Raw genomic sequence first — 24,636 nt, forward strand, 5'->3', positions numbered from 1 at the left:
TAAATATGAAGGTGAAAACAATTACATGGACAAAGTGGAAGCAGTTATATAAAATGATTTATTTCATGAACAGAAAACATGAAAATAAAATAAAAATCAATGTGAAAATTGTATTAACAAAAATTACAAAAAATAAACACACAGACAAAAAAATAAAGACACACAGCTACAAACATGCATCCAGACAATTAAATTTAATTACAAACTCTCAAAGCTTCAGAACACATTAAACACAATCAGACCTTCTGATTCAGTTTGATTAAATGCATTTTGTTAAGTACTGTATGTTAAGTATACAATGATCAGCTGTCTGCTAGAAAAATACAGAAGACAGCCAATAGGTTTCAGATATAGTAAAAAAACTTGAGAGCATCAGGGTTTCTAATAACAATATCAGAATCAGAATCAGAATACTTTATTGATCCCTGGGGGGATATGACAAAGGTATCTTAGCCATATGTGTTTTTGATTGCGGATTGAATCACATCATATATTTTAGAGCAGCTGCAGGACAAAACAAAGGAGTCAAACCAAAGAGTTAGGCTACAGTAGCAAAGGTGTTAGATTAATTCAGATAGCATTTAAAAGACTTACCTTTTTCCTGTTTGTAAGAATAGTGACAACAGCAACAACACAAACGCAGATCACTGCACCCAACACAATGATCCAAGTAAAATCTGGAAGAAAACAAATGGAAATGTGACATAAAACACTTGAAAGAAATCAGGAAATATTAGACTTAATTTAAAATCTAGAATTTTAGACATGAGGATTACAGAGTAGTGACAAACCCTAATATATATAATGACTTTGAAAAAGGTACCTTCCTTTACCATCTTACCATCATCATTATCGTCATTCCCACCATGCACCTGTTGGACCTCAAGAATCATCACCATCGTTTCTCTCTGAGGAGCAGAGAGCACTCGTGCTGCACATTCCACCTGCGTGCTGTTGTTACGTGAACCTGAGAGCACAGCTGTAGTGGTGACAGTGAATGTAGCATTGGTGTTGGACACACTGACAGTGTTGTACTGTGAGAAGTTGAGGTCTTGTTGTGAGACACTGAGTGTTACAGTGGGAGCAGGTCGACCAGTGGCTGAACAGGAAACAACCTACTCTTCAGTAGAGTTTGACTCTCTGACATCAACAACAGGTTCATGCAGCTCTGTGAAGGATCAGGAAATATTATCAACATGCTCTTACAAACACACAAGCTGCCTACACATTTATGTCCTCCTTGAGGCACTTGTTGTTGGTTAAAGAAGGTAAAAGTTCTCACCATAAACTTGGTGGCAGGGTTTACCTGTGAAGGAGCCTTCAGGATAAGTGTTAAACAGGCAGTGATAGAAGGCTTCATCTTCCTATGTCACATTCCTGATGACTACGATGAGTTCTGTAGTCCAATATATTTAAACTTAACTTTATCTGTGAAGCCGTCATTCACTCTCTGACCAAAGTACTTGTTGTAGGTGGCAACATTTGTCTCCACATCATTTGAACTTTTCTGCCATGCAACCTGAAGGATGTCTTTAGTCTCCAAGAGCTGACAGCTCAGTTCAGCATCTTCTCCCACTGCTGCCAGCACAGTCTGCTGTGTTTGTATCACTGCTGTTAGAGCTGCATGGAGGAAATGAACAGTAAGAATTTCATGCAACAAACTTAAACTGAGTGAAAGAAACAGATGCCACCTCCCTCAGCTTTTCTTTTCTTTTCAAAGATTGATAGACAAAAGCAAACACGTTTCACCTGTTGTACCTCTAATGTGAACATCAGTTACTGCTGAACCGGCTTCTTACCTGCTGGAAGGACTCCGTAGACAAAAAGCAGATATACAAGCACATTCTGTCGCATCATTGCTGCAAGTAGCTGAACTGCAGATTCCTGAGTGCGAAAAAAAAAAATGGAAAAGTTTTATTTTGAGCAAATGTGACCACATTTACTCCCACGCTCAAAGCCAACGCAGAAAAAGCACTTAAAATCACTAAAAGCAACAAAACGTCCTGCTTTTTATTTACTTTTGCAAAGCTAGTTTGGCTTCCTGAGAATAAAATGTAGGGTGTCACACCACAAAAGAAGTGACGAGCAACTTCATGGTATACCTCTGTCTGTTTCACACTGTTTAAAAAAAAACAAACATACTACATACAACAAGCCATACAACAAGCATACAAATTGCTCACTTTTTTTTTAAACAAAATGCATTAAGTTACACCACCTCTAAATATTCATCCCTGAAGATTTAACATCCCAAGCGTACCGAACTATATGAGCTGGCACCAAACGAGACTGTCATGGTCCTGCGACCATGACTCGGTAACTTTGTGTTTGTGTTCTTTATTGTTATTATTCTCTTTATTATTCTTGGGCTGTTTTGGGATGGTTTGTGTTTTGGGATTTTAGATACTGGGTTTTGGGTTTGTGCTCCCTCTATTGGTCCCTGGTGTTAGTGTTCCCCTGTCTCGTCAGGTTAATCAGGTCCAGCTGTGTCTCCCACCTGTGTGTGATTTCCCAGTGTCTCTCTGTGTACTTATAGTGTGTGTTTGCCTCTGTTCCTCGTCGCGTCGTCTGTATTCATACCTTGTGAAATCCCCTGCGTGCTCTCCCTGCTGTTCTCCCTTCATGTTCAGGTTTGCCACTCCTTTGTGTAGTTTATCCCAGTTTAGTTCGTCCTTAGTTCTGTTTGCCATCTCCACTTTATGTCTGGTATTGTTAATAAATCACCCTTCACATCTGAATAAGTGCTGCATTTGAGTCCTTCCACTCTTCACACGGCCGCTGCCCCGAACCGTGACAGTGACTGTGTGTGAGACCTGACTTGCACAGCAGACTTTGTTGAGAAAATGATATGCATTCATTACTGTGCCGCTTCTGGTTCCCATCAGTTAAATGCAGAATGGTCTGATGCTGTTTCTCTTCTGTTTAGTTTCAGTCTCTGATGTCTACAAAACTCTCAACTCTACTCCGGGAAACCTGAAGAAACAGAGACCTCCAGTGGCCAAGCTGAGCACCTGCTGCTGAAAGAAATAGAAGAAATTCACGCATTGTTTGCATTGTGGAATAATTCCTCAGCATATCTAATTTGCCACAAAGAAAATCAGCCATATTTTTGTGGGATTAAATAAAATAACAAAACAAAGCAGTATTTAGTGTTTTTATGAAATAAATTACATGAAATGATTTATCTTATATTGTCTCCTGAATGTTGCCAGCACAGTCTGTTGTGTCTGTTGAACCTTTAACAGGGAAAAATGAATCAGTCAGCAGCAAACAGAAACACTGGCTACAGCAGCATCCGCTTCTTATGTTTTGGAAGGACTCACACACAAAAAGCAAGTATACAAGAACGCAACGTACCATCATCGTTGCAAGTGACATTGTTTTAGTTGAGCTGCAGACCTTTATGGGTATAAAACAATGAAGAAGTTTATAGTGAAAAAATATATGCAAACTCAGTGCAGACATACCACACAATCACAGACAAGTCTAAAAAAACAACCCTGAAGAAAAACAAGTTGCTTTTCTTTCTGTTTTTGTATCCCCAGGAAGTGAAAAGCAAGAGAAACATTTATATTTTTGCCATTTCCCAGTAATCTGTATCAGATCCTCAAGTAAAGATCATTGAAACAACCTGAGCAATCATGATGAATTTTTAACAGGAAAGAAAAAACCTTACATAAACTATTTATCCAATTAGTCATGATGAAATGTGTTCATGTAGAATAAAATGCAACTTTTAATTATGGGAGATGTTAATGAACAGAGAATTGTGTCAGTGAATGCCATCAGGGGTTTGTCAGCAATATTATTCTGATGTACCTTTGTCCCACCTGATTACCTTCATTAAACAGCAGCAGGATAGATGGTGGGTCTGCAGAATGACACACGACATGCAGAATCTTTTATGTTCCTCATTTTGTGTCATTTTTATCTTTTATAATATTTTTTTAAACGTTGAATAATAATATTGTCTTATTAAATTAGAATTTAAAGTGCTTCAAAAACTGCGAGCCACACAATAAAACACAACAAACTTGCATGTCCTTACAAAAAAATTCAAGATTAAACAGGTTTATTGTCACTGTGTTATGGCAAAGTTACAGCTATGGTGCGTTGGAGTGTGAGATTCAAAACAAGACAGAGGTAAGTACATATCCTTTATTAAAAGTATAAAAGATAACAACATGAAAAATATTTTCACTACAGTCATGCATAAAACAGTTCCTCCTGTTCGAGGTTAACATAGCAGATCATCTCCCTCCAGCTCCGTCTATTGCCAGCATCCTCCTCTGTCACACCAACACTCTGCAAGTCCTCCTGATGGCTGACCCCAGTTGTGTACTCCTCGCATGCTCACCTTTCCACCTGTCTCTCTCTCTCATTCACACACATGTATTTTGTCTTTCTTTTATTCCTCTTCTCTACAATGCATGCCTCCACTGCTCCAGGCTCTTCATCTGCTCCCTACTGTCACTACAGATCAAAGTATCATCTGCAAACATCATAGTTCACATAGACTTCTGCCTCATCTCATCAGTCAGCCACATCACCATTGCAAACAAGAAGGAGCTCAGAGCTGATCACTGATGTAATCTCATTTCCTGAACCTACCTGTCACTAAAACGTTCGCTTCAGCACTGCCTCACATCCTTATGTCTTATGACCTGGCCCATCCTCACATACTTCTCTAGATCCAAAAATACCCAGTGAAACTCATTCTGTCCTTCTATATTCTTCTCTATCAACACTCTCAAAGCAAACGTCACATCTGTATTCCTCTTTCTCAGAATAAAGTCATACTCCTTACTGATCATCACTTCTCTTCTTAACTAGCTTCAACAACTATTCCCCATATCTTCATGGTGTGGCTCATCAGCTTTATTCCTCTGTAGTGACTACAGCTCTGCACATCACCCTTGTTCTTGAAAACTGATACCAGTACACTTCTTTTCCGCTCCTTAGGCATCCTCAGTCTGGCTAAAAAGTCCACCGCTGTCTGTCCTAGACACTTCCATACCTGCGGTTGATCCTGGTTAAAGGCATGTCATCAGGATCAATGGCCTTCCACTCTTCGTCTTCATCATAGCTGCCCTCACTTCCTCTTTACTAATTCTCTCCACTCTCTGATTCATTAACATTCTGATTCACTCTACCTTGCTCTGCCACTTGCTTCATTCATTATCTCCTAACAGTACTCCTTGTTACTGAGCAGTTTTCGCTGTAGTTAATCGCTCCTGTAAAATAGTCAGATGTCTATTCATATTAATGTACAGAATTCACCTGCTTGCTGCTACTACTGCACTACTGCACATTCACCCAGTGTACATACTACATGTATATATATATAATGTTCTTCCTCTACACCCCCCCCCCCCCCCCCCCAATTTTTGCACATGTCGAGGAGCGTGTCAGGCTACATTTCACTGTGTGTTATACTTGTATAACTATGCATGTGACAAATAAAGAACCTTGAACCTATAGTTAACCACGCTAACCAGCTGCACATCCTTTCCAGCTCAATCTCTCTCTGTCACTTTTTTTTTTTTTTTTTTTTATCTTATCTTCAAGTAGTCTCAACTTTATTAATGTAGTACTGTAACTCTGTTCCAGGCATACTGACAAAAGCACTTAAAGAACTCACTTTTAAAATATTACTCTGCTATGCTTTTACTCTTACTTAAACTCAAACTATGTCCACACACACTGATGTTTTTTAGGAATTTTGTTTGCATGTTTACGCGATAAATGGGCTGGCAGGAGTTTCTGAAAAGCTCCTATTTTACTGATACCAAAACACTATTTACGTTCAGACTAAAGGCCAAAGCTACGTTCACCAAAATGTACCTGTGACCGTAACCTCACACCGCCGCTTTTTCTGCAGCTCTTTTGTTTCTTTCAGTCTGTGGTATGTGTGTAGCCTCTTCATATTTTTGAGGTGGATTTAAACTGTTTCCAACACCATCCCTTTCATGTGAACGTGTAGGGGAAACCCTTGATTAGCTAAGCAAGTTCATGACCAGCTTTGTGTTACTGAAAGATATCCTGGGTATGTTAAACTAGCTTCACAGTACAGGGCCCTTGGCAGCTCATAGTCACTGAGTCAACCACAAACTCCTTTGTATACTGAATTATTTTAGCACCATGAATACAAAGTAGAATATTAGTGAAGTGGAAATCATTTTACCATCATTTTCACCATCATCAGTCCTCTGCCAAATTATTTTAATCTTTCTACAGCTTTAGACAGAGCAGAGGATGGGATATAGGATATATGTCAGGTACATCTTTAAAAATAATTTTACCAGAAGTTACACATGTTCACATTCCAACTCTGTGTTACTCTGAGGCATGTATTTATGTCTACGTCTGAGTTACAGCTGATGGTTTTAGGTGATCCTTGTTGCACTGTATTTAACTGCTGTTAGACTGTATTCAGTTTAACAGTAAAAAAAAATGCCACGCATTTAAAGTGTGCATGTAACTCACATGGTATAACGGCAAGGTATAAAATATTATATTTTAGATATTTTATTGCTATAAAAAATTTATTTCATTTTAGCAACATAATGCAGAACATTTTAGACAGCAGCAACAAAAGATTGGTATTTTTTTTGAAGTGCTTAAAACAAGATAAACATTTTACAGTGAGCTGTATAAAACGTATGTAAAGAGCCTTAGATGGAAGCTGAGTTTTAGAGAAGTAAAGATGTGGAGGGGTCATCAGTCTGTGAAAGAAACATTTTGGGGGTTCAGTCAACTAAAGAGTCAGCGAATCTAGAGATTCTACACACACTGAATCCATACATGCAAATTTGAACCCAGCAAACATCTCCCAATATTGGTGTCTATGTGGTGCAGATTTAATAAACCGAGGGAGGAAAATTAATACTTACACAAAGACACATCGATTTATCTTCCAAAGAATTATTAAATAAACATGTAGAAAATGGATATTTATCAAACTGACTTACCAATAATGTCATTGGCTGATTTTTGTGGTATTTTATTTGTTGTTCTCAGGGTCCCTGAGTGACAGAAGGATTTCAAACTTTTAAATAATAAATATTTGCAGATATTAGACAGGTGTCAGTGTAGGTCACATATAAGAGTCATAAAGCATTCTGTTTTAATAGGAAGAGACACATTAAAATAGGACACAAAATAAGTCAAGAGTGAAAGTTACCTCTTCTTGTCTTTTTTTTAAGCAGGACAGCTATGAAAGTGGCTACACAAGCAAAGACTATCTGCCCCACTGCTACACCTGATGCAATGATCCAGAAGGAAACTGTGAGAAAAGCAGGAAAAATATGACACTGATTAACACTGACACATCAATCATGGATCACAGTGAAATGTAGACCTACTGAAGTCATTGTTATTAGCTCCAAATTGACTCAGATAGCATCACTCTATAAATCTGTGACTTTGAAAAAGTTTCTCACCATTATAATCAGCAGTAGCAGCAGCATACACCTGCTGGACCTCAGGAACCGTCACCATCACCTCTCTGTGAGGAGCAGAGAGCACTCGTGCTGCACATCCCACCTGTGTGCTCTGTTTAAGTGAACCTGAGAGCACAGCTGTAGTGGTGACAGTGAATGTAGCGTTGGTGTTGGAAACATTGACAGTGTTGTACTGTGAGAAGTTGAGGTCTTGTTGTGAGACACTGAGTGTTATAGTGGGAGCAGGTCGACCAGTGGCTGAACAAGATACAACCCACTCTTCAGTAGAGTTTGACTCTCTGACATCAACAACAGGTTCGTGTAGCTCTGTGAAGGATCAACAAACACTTTAAGAAAAATGATTTTAAAATGCGATCAACATCTGACAAATTTTCATTTGTTATCTTTTTTGCTGGAGCCTATTGTAATTTGAAGAAGGTAAAAGTTCTTACCATAGACTTGGAGGCAGGGTCTACCAATAAAGGCTCCTTCAGGATAAGTGTTAAACAGACAGCGATAGCATCCTTCATCCTGCTCTGTCACATTCCTGATGACTATGGAACAGTTCCATAGACCAGCATGTTTAAACTTAACTTTATCTGTAAAGCCGTCATTCACTCTCTGGCCAAAGTACTTGTTGTAGGTGGCAACATTTGTCTCCACATCATTTGAACTTTTCTGCCATGTGACCTGAAGGACGTCTTTAGTTTCCAAGAGCTGACAGCTCAATTCAGCATCTTCTCCCACTGCTGCCATCACAGTCTGCTGTGTTTGGATCACTGCTGCTGCACCTTTAACAGAGAAAAATGAATCAGTCATCAGCAAACAGAAAGACTGGCTACTGAAGCATCTGTTCCTTACCTGTTTGAAAGACTCCACACACAAAAAGTAGATACACAAGCACACAATCTGCCATCGCTATTGCAAAGTAACACGTTTGAGATGAATAGGAGACCTTTTTGGATATCAAAAGGTGTAAAAGGTTGGTAGTAAGTGAATAAATGCACACTGAAACTACACAGAAATCAGGGCAGACATACCGCACACTCACAGTTGAGTTAAAAAGTAACTGAACGAAAACAATTGACTTCTCCTTCAATTCTTTTTTTTAACACAAGGAAGGGATCTGCATCAGATCACTTCCTTGTGCTTTCTCAGTAGTCTGTATCAGATCCTCAACAAGTTTACAAAAAACATCCTTTTTAACAGGAATGCCAAAAAGCAAAAAATATTACCTCAAACAAATTATCCCATCAGTTATGGCCTGGTCGTGACCTGATGTCACACACACATGACCGTGGTTTTGCTGTTTGTCACATTATTAAAGTCAGCATTATGTACTGTAATATGCAGACATTAATCTGAGACTCTTTGGATCATTCTGAGTCTCATTAATTATTGCATTAAAACAGATATTTCAATGTTGTATATCAGATATCTGAGAACGAAGAAAACCAACTATGTGTTTGTGGTGTCGCAGAGCTGTATGACTGCACTTGTGTTCATTATGGGTCTGTTTCTATAATTTTGTTTCTAACGTGAATATTTGCACAGACTGACAAACTTCATGTTTCATTCAGTTTATGCAGACTCAATTTATCTTTGATTAAGAATAAAGATGTTTTACTATTATAGAATATGAATAAGCTCTGTTATAGCACTCTGTATCATTTTAAACATAAAAGGCTGGATGTTAAAACCTTTGACCCTCTTATGTGTTTTTAGCCACAGCTTTTTAATCAACTTTATTAAACAGCGGTAGAAATGTGACCATGTGCCATCACTGTTGCAAATGGTCAAGTTTTAGTTAAAGTGCTCTGGGCATAACACTCAGAGATAAACAAAGTAAATATAGACACAGACTACACAAGAAACACTAAGCTTTAACACCCACAGGCAAGCGTGGGTGTTTCTTCCCTTTTCATGCTTCTTCGCCTAATAATTAGAGTTACTATTGCATCAAGTTCCCATTAGTCTAATGCAGAGGAGGCCTTTGGTTGTAGGGTATTTTTATTTAAAGTTTCACGGTCCTGGGTCTTTTGACCCAGCGGTTTGTGTTTCTTACTATTATTATGTTCTTGCGTTCTAGCTTATTCTTATTAGACTTTTTAGTTCCAAGGGTTTTGATTCTGTGCTCCCTCTGTTTAGTGTCTGCCCGTGTGTTCCCTCTGTTCTGTCTGTATAGCGTCTCTGAGTCCAGTCTGTGTATTTCCTGTTTTTCTTTGAAGGTCCATGTCCTATTTCAGTATTTTTAGTTTCGGTTGCTCTGTCTTGTTAGGTCTAACTTCTCCCGACTGTGTTCCCACCCGTTCCTTGTTCCCTCATGTTCCTGCCTGTGTATTTATAGTGTGTGTCCTCCAGTGTTCAGCGTCACGCTGTACCCTCATCTTATGCTGTGTGTTCTGTTTGCCTGCCTGTGTAAGGTTATTTTTGTATTTTCAGTCTGTTACTTTTGAGTTCAGCATTAAAGCTGTTTTGACTTCACGGTTTGCCTCTATGAGTCCTGCGTTTGGTTCCTCCATACTGCCTGCCTGCACACAGCCTTGACATAAAGAGCCAACGTGATGCCTATTAGCTTCGGTAACTCTACCATTATATCACTGTATCAGGTGAGAAAACATCCTCCATCTCCACATAACTATGAAGCAGCATAGTTATCCTCTAAAGTCTCTGTTTACTTTGTTCCAAAACAATCATCTTAACCAGAGACGACATCAGGACTTGTTCAGTAATTTACAGGACTGAACAACAACAGCAGCACAAGTTCAGATTCTAATTTAGATTGTATGTCCACTGCAGTTTAATCTGCTATCATTTAGTTAATATGAAAACAATGTTAGTGTTAGATGTTTAAGTCTGTAGTCGGCTTCATGTTCGAGTTAATCCTGTAATATAGGCTAATATAACTGACAGGGGATTTCTAAACATCACCCCGCAGTTCTTCAGCTGAGACACCTGAGTTAGAAAACACAAACACTGCAGTTGTCTTTTACTTGCGAGGACGGTCACAGAGCGCTCTTCCTTGCAGGAGGCACTCACGGACTCGCGCTGTATCACTGTCAGCGTTCTTTATTTATACAAGCTTGTGTCTGTGTGTACAAAGATAACAGAGTTATTCTAAGAACTCAGAGCTGAGGTTCCCCTTTTCTAAGTCTGCATGTTCTTACAGAAAGAGGAAGCTGTTAGTTGTTTATCACACAAGAGTTCATGTCAAAAGTCACATAGACATTTGCTTAGTGTTCAATAAAAGAACACATTTCATGAAGCTGATCACACTATATACAATTTCCCCCTGACAATAACTAAATCATTTTTTTTTAAAAATACAGTTAATTACATTAACCCTTTCATGCATAGAGGTCACTACAGTGAACAGCTATTCAAAGGCTGTTTGCTTGTATTTGTGTCAGTGTTGATGGTGTACTTGCACATAAACCACTACATTGGACACTGATGTGTCACTCCATCACAACTCTGGTCATTTAATGTTACTATAGATGTACGACATGTGTCATTTTAATTATTGTTATTTCATCCTGTCATGCATGAATTATGACAACCTCAATCTTTAGGCATGAAAAGATGAATAAAAATACTTAAAGAAAAAATCCTGATTGAGGTTGTCATAATTCCTGATTGAATGGGTTACACAATGGGTTACACTTTTGCAATGAAAATAAACCAATAACAACAAACAAACAAACAAACAATTTAGGATTCAACAGCTTGAGGCTACGTCCACACGTACCCGGGTATTTTTGAAAACGCAGATTTTTCTATGCGTTTGCACCTTTTTTTCCACACGTAAACGGCGTTTTCGGTCACTGAAAACGGAGATTTCTAAAAACGCCTGCCAGGGTGGATATTTTTGAAAACTCCGTTTTTGCATTTACGTGTGGACGAGAAAAACGGAGAAAACGCAGTGTCAAAGGTGTGCGCCTTTTTTGACGTCACACTGTGCGCCACGTTGTTTTGGTGAAATTAATTTCTACAATACTGTTACTGTTAATTGTACTCTCTGCAGTGTTTAAATGCTTACATATACACACACAGTTGCTGTCCCTCCACACATACGACTCGGTTCTGCTTCTATGCCCCATCCTTGTTTACTATTTCCCACCGAGGCTTCTAGACTTCTGATTGGCCAACATTTCTACACGGTTAGGAATATATCGCCACCTGTTGCTTTGGCATGTTCGTAGCAGCGTTTTCCTTCATTTCTGCGTTTACGTGTGGACGGGATTATTTTTTAAAATGAAAACGGAAAATCTCCGTTTTCAAAAATACCCGTGTACGTGTGGACGTAGCCTTATTGTGACTGTGCGAGGACGGAGCGCTGGAGTGTGACATTCAAAACAAAACAGACAAATATTAAAAAAAATCTAGTATTAAAGTATAAAGTGTCAGAAATATCAGCATTAAAAAAATAAAAATTAACAATTGAAATCTGGAAGAGTGGCTAAAGCTCAGCCCCAACTGGGTCATGTTTAGGCACAACAAGCCTTAACAGATCTCCAAGCAAATGTCTAAAAAATAAAGGACTCGGGGTGTTGCAATGACCCAAAGTCAAGAGCTCAAACTGACTCAAATGCTGTAGTGGGATCTTCAGAGAGCTGTGCAAAAGTTCTGTCACTCACAGTAAAACATCATTCCTTTAGCTTATGTGCGTTTAGCTTCTGTGTCTGGTGCATTTGTTAAGATCAACTCACTTGGCAGAAAGTTCATATTAAACAGTTGTGTTGCTGTGAGCTGTGTGTTCACCACAGCGTGTTGCTTACAAGACGTAAGCAACACGCTTACGTTGATCGTTTTTTGGATTGTTGTAATTTGGTGTTTGTTCACCTTGTCGTTATTCTTCTTCATAGGTGCTCTGATTGTTCAGATAAAAAAAAAAACCCAAAAAAACCCAAATATATTTAAAATGTACTGAACTAAACTGAGTGAGGAAAACAGTCTTACCCATGAATGTTATTGGTTGATTTTTCTGCTGTTTTACTCCTCTAAAGATCACTGAGTGATAGAAGGATTTGTAGTTTAAATAAATATCTGCAGCTATTACTGGATAGATGTGGGTTTAGGCTCTTGGAGTCATAAATCATTATCATGTTAATAGAAAGAGATGCATTACAATAAGACACACATTAAACCACATGTGAAAGGTACCTCTTCTTGTCTTTTTCGTCAAGCAGCACAGTGGAGCAACGAAAGGAACAAAGACCAACACCACTACTGCAGCTATTACAGTGATCGAGGAAGAATCTGTGAGAAAAAACAAAATATGACAGAGATCAAAACTGATACATCAGTCATGGATCAACTTGAGACTTACTGATGTCAATGATGTTAGATCCCAGTCAAACTGACCCAGAAATCACCAATCTGTAAATGTGCGAAAGAGTTTTTCACCATCACCATCATCATCAGGTGTCTGTTGGACCTCAGGAATCATCACAGTCAGCTCTCTGTGAGGAGCAGAGAGCACTCATGCTGCACATCCCACCAGTGTGCTGTGTTTACTAGTGATGGGTCGGTTGCGAACGAAATGGCTCTTCGAGCCGGTGTTCTGACAAACCATCCTACTATGGCAAAACGTCCTACCCGTAGGATAATTTTACAGTGTCCCCTGACAAACAGTCCTACTTTGGCAAACCGTCCTAACAGTAGGATAATTTTACGCTGCCTTATGACAAACTGCCCTACTTTGGCAAAATGTCCTACTGTACATAATTTATGCACATTTCTGCTGCCAAACAATAATTCCAGCACAAATTTAAGTAGGGTATGACGGTTTGCCACTTAACTTTGCCCATCACAGTATGCTGATATTCATAAAGCCAGTACGGTTTGACACTTCTTTTTACCCATTAAAGTGTGCTTGTAGGTCACATTCACAAAGGTAGCATGGTTTGGCACGTAATTCTTCCTGTCAGAGTATGCTTCTAGTTTATAATAACAACGGTAGCATGTTTTGGCACGTAATTCTTCCGATCAGAATTATGCTTCTTGCTCTTATTAACAAAGGTAGCATGGTTTGGCACGTAATTCTTCCCATCAGAGCATGCTTCTAGTTTATAATAACAAAGCTAGCATGTTTTGGCACTTGTTTGTAGAAGCAGTCTGCATGCCAAGGTACTTAAGTTATACAGCTGTCACCATTGAAGTGATTGGAACACCTGACTATATAAACTTTGACAATGAACTCACTCCATTATGGTTACAGTATATATTTATTGAATATATTTACAGATACATATATTTGACATTTATAGATCCAACAGAACACAGGGAGAAAGAACTGAAAAAGAAACAGTATTCATAACAAATTATGCACATTTTTTTACACAAGTACTTGACCAGGCTGCTCTCTTATTGAGCACATCCAAAATGTGCCCATCTGAGACAAAACTCGCACTGCACCTGAAGAGGGGGGGGGGGGGGGGGGGGGTGTTAACCAACATTACGAATTTGATGACAAAATAATTACTACAGTGGCTTGCATAAGTATTCGGCCCCCGTGAACTTTTCCACATTTTGTCAGATTGCATTCACAAACATGAATCAATTTTATTGGAATTCCACGTGAAAGACCAATGTCTCTACCAGTCTCTAGCTGGTAGAGACATACCCTAAAACAGCAGTCCCAAACCCCCGGGCCTCGGACCGGTACCGGTCCGTGAGTCGTTTGGTACCCGGCTGCTAGAGTTGAGGCTCAGATGTGAAATGTATAGTTTTCAGGGTTTTTATTGGTTTTCAGCGTTATTTTGTTATCGTTTAATTGTTAACTCGGTTTTCCTTGGTCTTTTCACGTGTGTTATGAATAAATTTTCCTTTTTTTCGGTACTAGTTTTATTTTGTTTTATTTATCCCCGACACCTTAAAGGCCGGTCCATGAAAATATTGTCGGGCATAAACCGGTCCGTGGCGCAAAAAATGTTGGGGACCGCTGCCCTAAAAGACTGGCAGCTGTAATTGCAGATAAAGGTGGTTCTACAAAGTATTCACTCAGGGGGCTGAATAATTATGCACACACCACTTTTCAGTTATTCATTTGTAAAAATTGTTTGGAATCATGTATGATTTTTGTTCCACTTCTCATGTGTACACCACTTTGTATTGGTCTTTCATGTGGAATTACCATTAAAATTGATTTGTGTTTGTGGCTGTAATGTGACAAAATGTGGAAAAGTTCAAGGGGGCCGAATACTATTGCAAGCCACTGTATATTGCATTTGTGGTTTATTTGTTTTACCATTTCAATCATACTGAACTCAGGATCGGCTTCCAGCATGGAACAAACCACACAGTATCAGCATTACCTAGAAACACACTGGCGTTCAACCTAACAGTTTTTAAACAAAACTGAAAGTGCTATTGCAATACAAAAGCGCATGACTCAACTTATCAGCTGATCGCCCTGATGCCGGCCGGCTCGCTGGCCAGGCCCGCAGAAGTACCAGCTGAAATTTGGAGGAAAACACATCGGGGATGCAGAGGTCAAGGACAGAAAAGAAGAAAAAAGGTGACGGTGAGACAGCGGAGGCTCGAAGCGAGGAGGAGGTATAAACCGTGTCTGCCGTCTATCGTGATGGGAAATGTGCGATCGTTGGAAATTAAAATCGACGAGCTCTCAGCACTGGTACGGAGTCAGAGGGAATACCGAGACTGTAGCCTGATGTGTTTCACCGAATCATGGCTGCACCAGGACATTCCCGATGAGAATGCTTCCGTGGAAGGCTTCCACACTGTTCGGGCGGACAGGGACAGCATCGCTAGCAGTAAGCGGAAAGGAGGTGGGCTTGCTGTTTTAGTTAACAACCGGTGGTGTAACCCTGCCAACATAACAATCAAGGAAAGGATTTGTTGCCAGGACACTGAACTGTGTGCTGTTGGACTCAGGCCGTATTATTTACCCTGGGAATTCTCTCACGTCATCTTGGTGGCTGTTTATGTTCCTCCCTCTGCTAACCCCACAGCTGCATGTGACACTATCCACTCTGCCATAGCTCGGTTACAGACTCAGCACCCGAGTGCCTTTATTGTGATCTCGGGTGACTTCAACCATGTATCACTGGACAATACACTACCAACATTCAAACAATATGTGGACTGTCCCACCAGGGGAGAGAAAATTTTAGACTTACTGTATGCTAACGTCAAGGATGCATACAGCTCCTCCTCCCTCCCCCCACTTGATAGGTCAGATCATAACCTGATTCACCTCACCCCCCGCTATGTGCCAATTGTGAGGAGGGAACCTGTGACCACCAGGACTGTTAGGAGGTGGTCAGAGGAGGCAATAGCGGAACTACAGGGCTGTTTCGAGGTGACCGACTGGGAAACACTCTGTGAGCCTCACGCCGAGGACATCAATGGGCTTACTGAGTGTATCACAGACTACATAACTTTCTGCACCGACTCCATTGTTCCAGCTCAGACTGTTCATTGTTACCCAAATAACAAGCCGTGGGTGACTAAGGACATCAAAGCCCTCCTCAACAACAAGAAGAGGGCTTTCAGAGGGGGCAACAAAGAGGAGGTGAGGAAGATCCAGGTGTTACTAAAGGACAAGATCAGAGAGGCTAAGGACAATTACAGGAGGAAGCTGGAGTGGAAACTCCAGCAGAACAGCATGAGATAGGTGTGGAGGGGCATGAAGACCATCACTGGATTCAGGCCAACCAACAGCAGGGGAGCTGAGGGAGGTGAGAATAGAGCCAACGAGTTGAATCTGTTTTTCAATAGATTCAACACCACAGTGTCTGCTCCCACCCCCACTGTTATATTCTGGTCTCATTCACGACAGACTCCAGAATATCTATTTCCTACCCAACGGGGTAGTAAGTTTTATTAACAAGTCATGCGACTCAGATTGGTCCTCTGCCATGTACAATAGCAACATACAGCCTAACCATCCTTACTTGTGTGACACTCTAAAACGTCCGTCCAGCAACACAATCTATTGTGGAACAAAACATCTTGCAAACAATAATTCACATTATTACATCCCTTCTCTTTTTTTTTTTTTTTTTTTTTGGAAAAAACAGAAGTCCTTTTGTTTTGATTTGTCCTTCTTCTCACTGAGGGTGAAAACAATATGAAACACTCAAAGAATACAAAAGCATTCCACTTATTCAAACATGTACATTTCTGTAAGCTGTAGTGAACCTCAATATCCACAGAATACACAACTCTTCCCCTCAAACAATAAACAATAAATCCTCATTATGCAACATAGTCTTTGTACCTAAGTGGTGGAACCACTTTGCGGCCTGACCTTGTCCTGACACCCCCTGTTACCTCGTCAGTCTTGATCTGCCGCTCACGAGTGTCTGAGGGAGCTGTCACTGACCTGGTCAGTGCCCCGGTGTCCGTTATGGCATTTTCCTGATCCACCACGCCTGCATGTCTCAGGTGCCTCCGATTCCTCCTCAGGACACTTCCAGAGTCCAACTGAACCTCATAGGACCTCGGGTCGACAGTCCCAATCACCACTCCCCTGCTCCAAGTGGAATGGCGGTCAAAAGGCTGAACTCTGACACTGTCCCCTAGCTTCAAAGAGTCCATGTCTCGTGCTGATCGGTCATAGCACAGTTTTTGGCGCTTCTGTTTCCTCTCCAACTCCCGCCGGGCTGGAATGACTTTTGGCCTTAGCAGGCTCGTCCTGGTTGGCAAAAGCGTCTGTGTCCTCCTGCTGAGCAGCCTCTGAGCTGGGCTGGTCTCCAGGCCTTGTGATGGTGTATTGCGATGGTCCAGAATCGCAAGATACGGGTCTTGCCCTGCCATTTTTGCCTTTAGCAGCAGCCTCTTTGCTGTCTTTACTGCTGATTCTGCCTTCCCGTTACTCTGAGGGTAACCTGGCGAAGATGTTTTATGCTGGAAACCCCACAGTCGACTAAATCTCAGAAACTCACCGGACGTATACTGTGGTCCATTATCTGAAACAACAATGTCCGGGATGCCCTGTCTGGCAAAGTGAGCCTTCAGCTTTCTAATCACTGTGGTGGACTTAGTGTCCGGGAGATAGTCAATTTCCCAGAAGTTTGAATAGTAGTCCACTGTGATAAGGTAGTCCTTGTTGTCAAACATAAACAGGTCCGAGCCCACCTTAGCCCATGGTCTAGTCGGGATCTCATGTGGAACCAAGGTCTCTTTCTGCTGTCTGTAGTCAACTGACCTGCAGATGTCACACTTAGTCACATAAGTCTTAATTTGTTCGTTCATGCCTGGCCAATATACACACTCTCTGGCTCTCCTTAGACAACCTTCTACACCTAGGTGTGTCGAGTGTAGTCTAGTTATGATCTCCTGTCTCATGGTAGTCGGGACAACAACACGTTCACCTCTAAACACAAGTCCATCCTGACTACTCAGTTCATCCTGGAATGAGAAGTATGGTCTGATGTCACCGTCAGTGTCTCTTTTGTCTGTCGGCCAACCTCTGTGAATTGTATCTATGAGGATCTGTAGTGCTTTGTCGTCTTGTGTAGCAGTCCTTATGCTGTTTAGTCTGTCAGGTGAGATGGATGCATGAGTGACCATGTTAATGCTCTCTATTTCCTCCTCTATGGAGCCCTGTGGTGAGCACTCTGGAAGATATGCCCTGCTCAATGTGTCTGCTAATAACATGTCTTTGCCTGGCACATACACCACATCTATGTCATATTTCTGAATGCGCATAAGCATCCTTTGCAACCGTTTGGGTGCGCTCAACAGTGGTTTTCTTACAATGGTCTCTAAGGGTTTGTGATCACTGTGTACCACCACTTTACGACCATATGTGTACTGATGGAACTTCTCCATGCTGAAAACTACAGCCAAAAGCTCCTTTTCGATCTGGGCATAACCCTGCTCTGTACGTGTAAGTGCTCTACTCGCAAAAGCCACAGGCTTACCCGTCTGCATGAGTGCTGCACCTAACCCTTTGTCAGAAGCGTCACATTGTACTGTCAGCTCTTCCTCTGGGCAGTAGTATTTCAGGACTGGAGCCTCTGCTATAGTCTCTTTCAGTCTCTGGAATGCGTCTTCATGTCGAGTCGTCCAGTTCCACTCACTGTCTTTGTGTGTCAGTTGTCTCAGTAAGTCGCAATGGTCAGACAGATGTGGGCAAAACTTTGCTAAGTAGTTCACCATACCTAACAGTCTCTGTACTGCCTTCACGTCTGTAGGTCTGGGCATTTTTTCTATGGCCCTAACCTTCTCTGGGTCTATTTTCAGACCGTTGCATGTCAGCTGATGTCCAATGTACGTGGTCTCCTTCTGTTTAAGTTTGAACTTGTCTGCGTTCAACTTAATGTTTTTTTGCCTGCAACGAGTCAAAAACTGTCTCAGCTTCTCGTCATGGTCACGTACTGCTCCAGCATCTGTGTCCCCCTGACCCGTGATCAGCACATCATCTGCAATGATGTAGATCCCTGCCAGTCCATCCAAAGCTTGTGTGAGCTTCCTCTGGAACACTTCCGGAGCTGGGCTTATCCCCATTGGCATCCTCAGCCATCTGTAGCGTCCAAATGGAGTCGAAAATGTTGTCAGGTAGCTCGACTCCTCCTCCAGTTTCACGTGCCAGAATCCACTCTTCACATCGCAGACAGAGAACACTTTAGCCTTTGACAAATCTGGCAAAATGTCCTCAATGGTGGGCAATGGGAAGTGGCTCCGTTGTAGGGCTTTGTTTAAGGGTTTTGGATCTATGCACACTCTTAAGTCCCCACTCTGCTTTTGGACCACAACCATCCCACTGATCCAGTCTGTGCTGCATTCTACTGGTGTAATGATCCCTCTGCGCTGAAGATCTTGAAGCTCCTTTTTTAACGGCTTTATCATTGCAATAGGGACACGCCGTTTTGGTAACTGCACTGGTTTCACAGTTTCATCCACCTCGAGCCTTAACTCTCCCTCCAAACAGCCATCTCCCGTGAAGACATCGGCATACTCTGTTTTAATCTGATCCATGTTCCACTCATTGGCTGTTGGGTGCTCTGAAGTAACGATGCTGTCCAGTTTCAAGATGTTTTCATAGTGTACTTTTATGAGTTTCATCGCTTCGCTGGCTCTCTTGCCCAGCAGTGGTACTTTACAGTCTTTGTCAACCACTTGAAACTCCAACCGATACAGTTTCTGATTTCTCGGGTTACGTAGCTTAACTTTGCATTTTCCCAACGGCTTTATCTTACTTTTGTTGTACATCATCAACACTGTCTGTGTGTCCTCCAACTGTGTGTTCGGGCTTAGCATGTGGATTGGCATTACATTACAACTGGCACCACAGTCAATCTGAAAATTTACAATCTCTTTGCCCATCAGCATGCCTGCAAAGAGTTGAGTGCCTCTCTCTTTGTCAGTGTTCTTTGTAGTTGAAACATGTGCGTCTGCCTCTGTAACACAGAGAACGTCCTCATACTCATCACTCTCACATGCTGTCACGTTGTGTACATTCGTCCTTCTCTTCTGCTCTGAACGTGCCATGCATTTAACTGCAAAGTGGTTTTCTCTGCCACACTTTTTACATTTCTTCCTGTATGCTGGACATTTTTCTTTCTTTTTTTCATGTGTTCTGCCACAAAACTTACAGTCCACTGCGTCGCCGATCCGTTTCTGGCGCACAGCTCCATGCACAGCATGCACCTCCTCCACTGCAGCTCCCGAAATGGTTTTGCTGTTTTCCCGCGACAGCTCCGCGGCTCTGCAGTGCTGTATGCATGCATCCAGTGTCATGTTTTTCTCACGCAGCAGTCTCTCCCTCAGACTCGGGTTGTGAAGTCCACATACAATCCTGTCACGAATCAGTGAGTCCCTTATTACTCCAAAATTGCACGTTTTTGTCAGCAGCTTTAACTCCGTCACATAGCTGTCAATTGTCTCACTGGCGCCTTGGTTTCTCGTGAAGAACCGATAACGCTCCACAGTTTCATTAACTACAGGATTGCAATGATTGTCAAACTTCTCAATAATGTCCTTAACTGTCCACCGATCTCTCGCTGTGTCGCCCATTAGCGTGTCTAGCAGCTCCCTGCCGCTCTCACCAACGAGATAACTGAACAAGCTTACTTTTTTCTGTTCGCCGTCTGAGTCCATGGTCAGCTCCACATAGAGCATAAACTCGTCCCTCCAGGTCTTCCATGTCCGTGATAGGTTACTGGAGTCCAATACCAGCGTCGGCGGCGATTTAAGGCCCTCCATGCCTCGCGGCGGTGCTAACTCGATTAGCCGCTAGTTGCTCACCGCTCCGACAGGCGTCTCTCGGGGGTTCACTCCGGCCGTGCAGCTTGCTCCGCTGTCCGCTCCGCTGCCACCATGTTATATTCTGGTCTCATTCACGACAGACTCCAGAATATCTATTTCCTACCCAACGGGGTAGTAAGTTTTATTAACAAGTCATGCGACTCAGATTGGTCCTCTGCCATGTACAATAGCAACATACAGCCTAACCATCCTTACTTGTGTGACACTCTAAAACGTCCGTCCAGCAACACAATCTATTGTGGAACAAAACATCTTGCAAACAATAATTCACATTATTACACCCACAACCTCACCTGTAGTCAGCCTGGAATCCAGAGCCACACCACTGTGCCAGCCTCTCTCTTCACATGGCGCTGTTGCCTCCAGTGAGATTCCTGACACCCCTCCCCTGTTAACTCAAAAGACACGACGTCGTACTCTCATTCACAGCGCTTTATTCGTTCCGCCATTTTACATACGGACCACAACAACAACACTTCGCGGGCAACCGTACTCTCGCGATAAAACAGAAAATAACAAGTTAACAATCTCCCTCTTTCTTAAAAAAAATAAAATAGGAGTATAAACACACCCCAGTAAACATTTGTATACACACCCCTGTAAACATTTGTATACATATATGTATATATTTATATAAACAAAAAAAACATTTCAAAAGTGCTTAGCTTTACTTAAAGCATACTATCATTGCACACAATAAACAATGGTACATTTGAATGCAAAGACAACTTTGTAGACAAAGGATTACAGTATCCAGAGTCCTTCATCTAGCGCCTTTAGAAGGGTTAAAGGTGAAACTCCCTTTTTCGTCAGACAATCAGCAAGTTGAGATTTTGAATCTGACCAACAAACCTGTCTGATTTTCTTGGCTTGTATGAGCTCTTTAATGCTGCTCATTTCTAGCCTCAGTCTCTTCTCTGTAACCTGCTTAGTAGACTTGAGTGCATCAAACAAGGAATGATTATCAGTTACACAGATCAAAGGAAGAGCGTTTAGACCAGTGTTACCAGTTGTAAGCTCAGAAAAAAGTGTTGCCAGGAAGACAGCACTGTCTATTCCATCTGACATGGCAAGAGTTTCTCCTGCCAGTGTACTTCTGACCACGCGCCTGATTTTTTTAGACTGCCAGAAGAGAGGACAAAACTTTCCTCCTTTACCCATAAGGACGATTAATGCCCCTCCTTGAGTACCGCCATCAGGAAGGTTGCCAAATGAAGCATCACTGAAAACAACCAATGCCAGATCCTCACTGTTACCCAAGTGCTGAAACTTAAGAGTCACTTTCTCTGCCTTAAGTTTACGGATAACTTTGTTCACTTCATGAATAGACTGTACAGTTGCATCTTTGATATTAGATCCAAGGCTACATGTGTCAAACATAACATCAGGCCTTGTTTGTTTGGCAACCCACAAAATCTGTCCTATTTTTGACCTGAGTTGCTCACGTTCTGTTTCACTTAAGGGAGCCTCCCTCTGTACAGCCCGTGCTGCTTGTAGCTGAACCGGTTGTAGGTTGTCAATGTAAAGTTGTTGATGCACCTCTATTACATCATTAACTGTACAAATGTCCATACCAACATAAGAAAAGCTGTCATGTTCTTCACGGCCCACAAGGAAGGTAGATTTCAGTACAGGAATGATATGAGTTGCAAAGTGACTTGAACCAGCCCAAAGGAAATCATCAACGTGACATGCAAGCACTCCTGTAACCTCAGATTGTTCATTCTGCCAATAGAACACTGCAGGATCAACCTGTGATATTTTACCACCAGTTTTGAGCATAATGTCTTTGACCTTATTGTACCAATAAAGTGAAGCATCTGCAAGTCCATAAACACACTTTTTCAGTTTCCATAGAACATTGTTCTTGCCAGCTTCAGGTGGGGGACGAAGATAGATGTCTCTTGACAGTTGCATTCCCTGCAAGAAGGCAGATTTAATGTCCATTGAATTTACTCTCCACTTGTTTTGACATATCACAGCTAGCACCAGTCTGAGGGACTCAGACGCACACGTTGGAGAGTCTTTCTGTAGTTCTTTAGTATTTACCTCTTCAAACCCCCGTGCCACAAGTCGAGCCTTTGGGACAACACCATTAGTAGTTTCTTTGAGTGTACAGACCCATCTAGTAGACACACATTTTTGACCCAGGTCTTTCACTTCATCAAACACACCATTACTTTGCCAGCTCTCAATCTCCTGCTGCTTAGCAGAATCAAAGGAAATATCTTTTGTTATGAGTACATCTGCATCTCTGTTTTCAGCTTCAGTGCAAAGACCATCAACAAGTGACATGTCTACAGCTTTCTTTTCACCTTCACTACCATCATGCTCAAGATATTGCACATTGTACCAGTTTTTGTATTGCCCTTTTGCTTTTCCCGCTCTGCCTAGCACTCTGGCTGTGTGTTGAACACCGTTGTCTCTGTTGGTAAAAGCAATCAGCTGTCCTGATCTTAACTTTACATTTGCAGAGACATGATCAGTGGGTGTAGAGGGCTCATTTGCAGTTTGTGTGACAGACATGTTTTCTGTAGTGTTAGTTTCTCTGTCAATAGTGATGTCTTCTTCCTCACTAATACTCTGTTCCCCATCGGGTGTGTCAGTGTCATCATTTTCAACTGCGTCTTTGTTGTCATCATCAGTAGTACTGTGTGATATTTGTTTATCTCCAGTCCGTGAATCCACTTTAGTCAATCTTGACTGGTGTACTCTTACAAGAGTCCCCCCATGTCTTACAAATACAACAGTTCCATCCTGCCCAATAACTACACCTGGACCCTTCCACTCTGTACAGTCGACTCGTTTGTAGTATACTTTATCTCCTGCCTCATATTTGTCATCTGTAGGCCTAAGTTGTTTGCGTAGTGCTCTCCTGATCCTTTCTGAACACTCTGCCTCAGTAAATGCTTTTCTGGAAGCATGTAATGCTGAGATATGTTCAGCTACTCTTGCACTTACAGTTGTGCCCTCTAAGGCAGGTGGCTTATCCATCAACACAGAAGGAAGGTTGGGGTTTTGGCCAAACACAAGTTGATGTGGACTATAACCATGTACATTAAGCATACTGTTTTTGGCCATAAGGGCCCAGTCTAGCGCAGTGTGCCAGTCACATCCTCGTTCCTTTTTTACCTTCAGGAGGATTTCTGTAAGTGTCATGTTATGTCTCTCCAGTAGTCCGTTGCTCCAGGGACTATACCCCGCCGTTGTTTTTACCTCAATGTTGAAGTTTTCAGCCATGTCCCGAATGTCTGTGTTGTTGAACTCTCCGCCGTTGTCTGTGTAGAGCCGTCTGGGGGCACCGTGAATGCTTATCCAGGTGTGAATGAAGGAGTTGACGATCTCTGCAGCTTTCTTTGTCTTTACGATGCTGCCAGCACTGAAGTGTGTGAAGTGGTCGATGATGTGAAGGTACCACACATTGGGCTCCAGCTCATGTAGATCCATCGCTACTGTCTCATTATACTCAGAAGCCAGGGGTAGACCAACAGCAGGTCTCGGCTTGGTTTTGCAATATTTCTGACAAATGTCACAGTCACGAACTATCTCTTGTAGAATAACTGCACATTGTTTATCTGTATTGCCAGAGCTTTGGATGAGCCTCAATATCCTCTCTGCAGATGCATGACCAAACTGCTTATGAAGTTTCACAAGGACTTTCTGTTTCTCTTTTGTAGACATTTCAGCAGTTACCATGAGAACTTCATTTTCATTGCAGCTTTCTGTAGTATTTTCATCTCTAATGTCCACACAATAGTGTCCCGAACTAGTGAGCTCTAGGGGAACAGGCTGCTTGAACATGACAACACTGTCATTCTCCATGTCTAGAACAGTCCCTGCTTTCTTGAGAGACGTTTTGCTCAGTAGTAGTGGAATGTCAACAGGAACTACTTCACTTTCAATGTCACATTTTGTTTGTCCAATTTTTGCTGGAAGTTTCACTTTTCTGCTGGAA

General features: G+C 41.7%; 1 protein-coding gene and 1 pseudogene across 2 annotated transcripts; both read right to left on the reverse strand.

Annotated features, from left to right (window-relative positions):
* Window positions 1–85: 85 nt before the first annotated feature.
* On the reverse strand, window positions 86–3,243 carry LOC146681371 (OX-2 membrane glycoprotein-like; annotated as a pseudogene). The gene is made up of 5 exons (XR_014918080.1): window positions 2,581–3,243; window positions 1,800–1,884; window positions 1,283–1,620; window positions 842–1,168; window positions 86–677 (listed from the first exon to the last, which is right to left on the reverse strand). The product of XR_014918080.1 is annotated as an OX-2 membrane glycoprotein-like (transcript).
* A 2,136-nt stretch (window positions 3,244–5,379) lies between these two features.
* LOC146681372 (uncharacterized) lies at window positions 5,380–24,128 on the reverse strand. Its single transcript, XM_085448766.1, has 9 exons — window positions 23,898–24,128; window positions 21,526–21,617; window positions 20,975–21,069; window positions 12,606–12,701; window positions 7,895–8,233; window positions 7,443–7,769; window positions 7,184–7,285; window positions 6,972–7,025; window positions 5,380–6,725 (listed from the first exon to the last, which is right to left on the reverse strand). The coding sequence occupies exons 1-9, from the start codon at window positions 24,126–24,128 to the stop codon at window positions 6,721–6,723; spliced, it is 1,341 nt and encodes a 446-aa protein (XP_085304892.1). The 3' UTR covers window positions 5,380–6,720.
* Between the last annotated feature and the right edge of the window lie 508 nt (window positions 24,129–24,636).

The sequence above is a fragment of the Copadichromis virginalis genome, linkage group LG23, assembly GCF_057382275.1.
Source record: "Copadichromis virginalis isolate Kocher_CV1m ecotype Utaka linkage group LG23, C_Virginalis_male_GT1.1, whole genome shotgun sequence".
In the NCBI taxonomy this organism is placed as follows: Eukaryota; Metazoa; Chordata; class Actinopteri; order Cichliformes; family Cichlidae; genus Copadichromis; species Copadichromis virginalis.

What these genes read in the sequence shown, in the direction of transcription:
- LOC146681372 (XM_085448766.1), bottom strand. Translation starts at nt 24,128, where the DNA reads ATGGATCTACATGAGCTGGAGCCCAATGTGTGGTACCTTCACATCATC. An exon ending in ACCCTGCCTCCAAGTCTATG is followed by an intron (nt 7,770 to 7,894) that starts GTAAGAACTTTT and finishes GATCCTTCACAG; the next exon opens with AGCTACACGAACCTGTTGTT. An exon ending in TGCTACTGCTGATTATAATG is followed by an intron (nt 7,286 to 7,442) that starts GTGAGAAACTTT and finishes CTTTTCTCACAG; the next exon opens with TTTCCTTCTGGATCATTGCA.